Source organism: Leptinotarsa decemlineata, unplaced genomic scaffold, assembly GCF_025532065.1.
Source record: "Leptinotarsa decemlineata unplaced genomic scaffold, Ldec_3_MD MMD2_tig00000882_RagTag_RagTag, whole genome shotgun sequence".
NCBI classification, from domain to species: domain Eukaryota; kingdom Metazoa; phylum Arthropoda; class Insecta; order Coleoptera; family Chrysomelidae; genus Leptinotarsa; species Leptinotarsa decemlineata.
Genome location: NW_027412556.1, coordinates 19755951 through 19761157, shown reverse-complemented (window position 1 = coordinate 19761157; position 5207 = coordinate 19755951). Strand labels below are relative to the sequence as shown.

General features: G+C 32.2%; 1 protein-coding gene across 1 annotated transcript; it reads right to left on the bottom strand.

The window, feature by feature from the left end:
* Nucleotides 1-4267: 4267 nt before the first annotated feature.
* Nucleotides 4268-4986, bottom strand: LOC111514072 (splicing factor 3B subunit 6). The gene is made up of 2 exons (XM_023170317.2): nucleotides 4830-4986; nucleotides 4268-4665 (listed from the first exon to the last, which is right to left on the bottom strand). The coding sequence occupies exons 1-2, from the start codon at nucleotides 4857-4859 to the stop codon at nucleotides 4330-4332; spliced, it is 366 nt and encodes a 121-aa protein (XP_023026085.1). The 5' UTR covers nucleotides 4860-4986; the 3' UTR covers nucleotides 4268-4329.
* Nucleotides 4987-5207: the final 221 nt, after the last annotated feature.

Below are 5207 nucleotides of genomic sequence, written 5' to 3'. Positions count from 1 at the left end.
CACATATTACATATATACCACGTTGTATGTAACCTGTGGTAGCCTCAGAGTAATCAGGTGGTAGCAGCATAAATTATTAGAATTAGAATGTTGGCATTGCTTGAGTTCTCAAAATTCACAAAGATATAACCACAGAGAAAAGGGCGTGACGAAATGAAAAATTGCGTAAGCACGAAATACGGACACAAGCCATGAAAAACTTATCAATAAAAAAGTTTTCTATGACAGTTTCTAAATTCTAACCAAACTTCACTAAATAGTAAATATAAACGGATAATAAATACACAGAAAGGAGTATATTTGATATAATTCAAAAAGAGGTGAATTATCGGATATAACATTCAAAAATGGAGCAAAACCGCGGACACGTGTTTCTGGCTATTGGCCTCGTCAACAGCGCGATGCAACCAAAAGTGTAAGGATGCGCAAACATTTTTTATCGAAAACTGCACATGTGCACGGAGTCACTAATAACAGAAGCCAACCGCACATTTGTGATTTGAGTTAGAAGATATATCATTCTTAGGCAACTACTAACTTGATCACGTAGGCAGCTAAAGCTTCCTGTACTTGACTGGTTACCTTCAAAATCAAGATTGAAAATCCAATTAAGTACTCGTTTCATTATGTATACCATTTTTGTATAACATACATTGTGAAAATGTATGTATGTAAATAACCAAAATTTGTGAAATTCTCGCTCGACCTAATGACTTGTTGGTAGCCACTATACCCGGTCGCATTATAAATCAAGGCCCGATTGTCAACGGCACACCTTGATGGTTCAAAGTGTGATGAATATATTTTTGTAGTTCAGTAGGAATATTTTCTCCAGCCACAGCCACCCCAATGTAGGCTAGGTCTACCACGTTTATACTTTATCAGCATGTTTGTCAAGGTGTTCATGTTCGAAAATAATATACATATTCCTAAGGTTTTTTGCTGAATTTTACACCAAAGAGCATGCATTCTCGCCATGTGTTATTTTAAGTTTATTCACAATAATTTTGTAAAAATAATCGAAACTAGAGTTTATGATATAGAAAGTGATTGCCATGATGGCTGGCAACTAAGGAAGAATTGTGATGGATTTGGCCGATACTTTTGATGAAAATTATCTCGTTATTGTGAGACTTTTGTTGTATGCCTTCAACTGCAATCCAGATTTTCTTAAAAGGAAAACTGGTGACGAATTATGGGTATATTACATCGAAACCAAAGTCCAATCATCCCAATGGAAGAGTCCACAGGAGAGCCGAGATAAAAAAAAATACGCCAAGTTCGATCAAATGTCAAGATTTTGCTCAATGTTTTCTTCGACTACTGTATCGTTGTGTATCAGGAGTTCTTGCTACATGGTCGTACAGATAAGGAGTATTATAAATATTACTGGAGTTTTTTCCCAACACTAAACCGTTATTTTAAACACCTCGACACGTGTTTCGATTCAGAGGAAGTCTGATCTTCCTCGAGGTGTCAAAAATAACGCTTTGGTGTTGGGAAAAAGCTCCAGTAATATCCATTACTACACCAAAGGTTTCAAACAGTGCATCACAAGTAAGGAGTATTATAGTAAAGTTATGCGCCGCTTGCATGAAACAATATACAAAGAAAACGTCCGGTATTGTGAAAAAATAATTCATGGCTTTTGCATGACGACTCTCACTTGTCATTGCTTGTTCATAATTTTTTGCCCAAACACCTTATCATGCCTCGGCCACCGTATTCACCAAGATTTGGCCGTTGCGACTGAGAGAGCTCAACAAAATACCAAAAAGTGCATTAAAGAACTGTTTCGAGGATTGGAAAAACCGCTGGCACAAGTGTATTATATCTGAGGGGAACTACTTTGATGGGGACAGAATAGAGGCGGTTGAATATTTATTTTTTGAGAAAAATAAAAATTCACCCCATTTTTTGAACAGACCTTGCATATCGTTTGTGAATTTGCAATTTCGACTTATCTGGTTTGTATTGTTTTTTACATATAAGAGATCATTTCATTGTGGGATTCTCACTGGACAGATTACAAAACCGCAACACGTGTTTCGCATACAATACATACATTATATTTACTATCACTTTATTTGTTCTCCATGCAATGCCTATTCTAAGTAGTTTGACTCATTCGGATAATTGAGGAGGTATTCATCAAGATATCTGATTGTTAGTATTTATGTACCTATACCTAAAGAATAGTTTTCATAATCTATATTCTAAATAATAATTTCATTTCTATCAGTATGAATAATGAAAAATATGATTTTTGTATAACCATGCAATATAAAGAAGTTTTATATAACCTTTATATTTGAAACAAAATGTTGATGCAGTAAAAAATCGCTCACCCCAAGGTATCATGAAGAAAAAATCACAAATATATTTCTGTTTACAAGTGTCGATCCATATGAATATGCAGTATGCCTATTAATTGCATATCTGAGTCAGTGAATCATTTGTTTACCTTTCACACATCTAACAACAGATACAATTTGCACTCTGATTTACAGTATTTCTTTATTCAGTAAGGTACTACACGAGTAATTCATAGTTGTGGAAATACAAGGGAACTTGTTTTTTAATTACATTTTTCTATATCTTTGCAATTAGACCCCTATACGCATGAATCCCAAAATTGTTTGTTTTTTAGGAAATAACAGTAAACTGTATTCCTACAGAGGTAGGTAGGGGAAGGTGGGGTAATAGCGCTCGCTTTTTTTTAATGTAGAATTTACAATTTTTTTTTGTACAGCAATCCTCAGTGGATTCTATTGAATATATAGATTTAACTTTTTTCACCAAAAACGCTGTTGCCCCAGGTGGCGGGGGCAATAGCATATAGTTGAAACGCATTTTCCCCATATCTACCAGTATGTCATTCAAATGGCAAAAAGAAATAATTAGACATCAAAATGTTTATTCCAAAGAAATGAAATAACTATAACCATATGATTATTGTCATATTACAAACATCTAAATAAAAATATTCAGGTATTCTGAAAAATTTAAAAAACTTTAGATAAAGAAATTAAATCAGTTGTTGAACTTAGTGGAACTTAATTGACTTTCAAGGTGCCGAATGACACCCCAAAATCCAAACAGGACTGCTGCCGCTTAGTCATCCCATGGAGAACTGGTTCTGGTAATTTCATTTTGATATTAGTGGAATGAGTGCAATGTCTAATACATTCGGTGAAATGAATTTTTCATGCATTTTATTACTTTTGCGGAAAAACGAAATTTCAAATTCATCATTTTTATCTTTGTCAGTCAACATTTTTCCAACGTAATAAATAATATTGTTTTCGCGTATTTTGAACTCCACTAACACGTAATTGTGCTTAATCTACGTAAATATTATTTAGGCTTTAATTATCACAAAAAAATATTGAAGGAAAGAAACAGTTTTGTACAAACCAAATGAATCATTTAGGAACAATTTAAAAGAATGGATCAAGTTGATCAAAAAGAAAATATCTAATATTTATAAGTATTTCAATGATCGATAATTCGGTACTGTTCCAGTACCCTTCAAAAACAGTCATTAATATAATAATAAATTAAGGAAAACCCAGTAGTTCAAAAAATATATTAATGTCACCAAATAGAAATTTTGAAATTATACTGATCAGCAATCTACCTTACAATAAAAACTTACTCAGAGACCAAACATCACATTTTTAATTTAGATATTTTTACAGTAAAATAATTGTCACCATGAGAAAGTATCAAGAAAAGCGCCTGGGTTAGCAATACATTTTAATTGTTAGAAAAAAATTTTTTTATCGTTATACAAAAAATTGTTGAAAACTCTAAAGTAAGGAAAAAAGATTTCAAGTTCAAAATTAACTCTTCAAATCTACTTTCACATGAACATTGAATTTTACGAAAATAAAAATACTTCATGTGAACATTGAGTTATATAAAAATCACCTTTTCCTATTTAGTTTGTACTTTAAATATTCGTTTTTAAATTAAATGAATGAAAAAATATTTTCGTATGAACATTGAATTTTATGAAAATATTTTTTCTTATTCAATTTGCACTCTATTCGTTATGGAATTCACTCACAACCTTCACCACGTCTGTCAAACGTACATACAATCACCAATTTCATATCTAACTATTGCAATTTGCACTGCATTGCTCATAACACGATATTGCATATTATTTATAACAATCAAATCATTTATTGTTATTTTCACCTCATCATTTGTGAATATTCTTTTTAGGGTTTGTCCCGTTTTGCATTCCACTGAAAATAAATTAATAGATAATAATATATTTATAAAGATTTCAAAAAACATGGTTTGTAGTATTTGAAAAATTCATGTATTAATTCCATATTTAGATTTCATTTTGTCAATTTCCTCTTGTTTCTTATCTATGTCAGTCTTCTTGAATGCTTTATTCGCCTGGTAATATAGAACGACAAGATATCGATTGCAGACATTGAATCCTGATAGATGGTCACAGGCATTTTTAGCATCAAATATGTCTTCAAACACCACAAATGCTGTTCCTCGAGTTTCGGGCGTATTTCCCACCCTTATCTGCCTAATTGCTCCATATTTTCCAAATATATCATACATTTCTTCACCTGTAATTTTGTAGGGAAGGTTTCTTACATATAGAATTCTGTTGATTTCTGGAGGCAATCGAACCTAAAAAAAAACATAAAAGTTAAATTTTTGTTTTCTCATAAACTACACCTCACGATTTGATCTCCACAAACTCATGAGGTGTAGTTTATGAAATTACTATGGATCTTCATCAAGTAACGATCGAATCAATCAGAAAATTAAATTTTTGATTTATTATAACTTACGTTTGCCTTTTTTTGCATAGCTAAAGCCATTTTTATGAGAAATTTTTGAAATATCTTCGCACAAAATACAAAATAACCTTTTCTTTTTGCTTTAACCACTATTGTTTGTTTTGAACGAATGTGAGTGTAGCTTGTCGTTTGTCAGTTTATGACTTCTTCTTATGCGTCTTCTTCTTCTTTCTCTATTAATGGCTTCAGCTGCCAGGGCTATCCAGCTAGGAGTTCCAGAATGATGTTGCTACTACTTACGGATGGCGGATGAATAAATCGCGTAATCACCGGAACTCTGTTATTCTAGTTATCTTTTTCTTTCTTCTTCTCTTCCAATGAACATATTTCTCAACGAAATATTTCATCATAATATAATAGATTGAATCG

What these genes read in the sequence shown, in the direction of transcription:
- LOC111514072 (XM_023170317.2), bottom strand. Translation starts at nt 4,859, where the DNA reads ATGGCTTTAGCTATGCAAAAAAAGGCAAAC. An exon ending in CTATGCAAAAAAAGGCAAAC is followed by an intron (nt 4,666 to 4,829) that starts GTAAGTTATAAT and finishes GTTTTTTTTTAG; the next exon opens with GTTCGATTGCCTCCAGAAAT.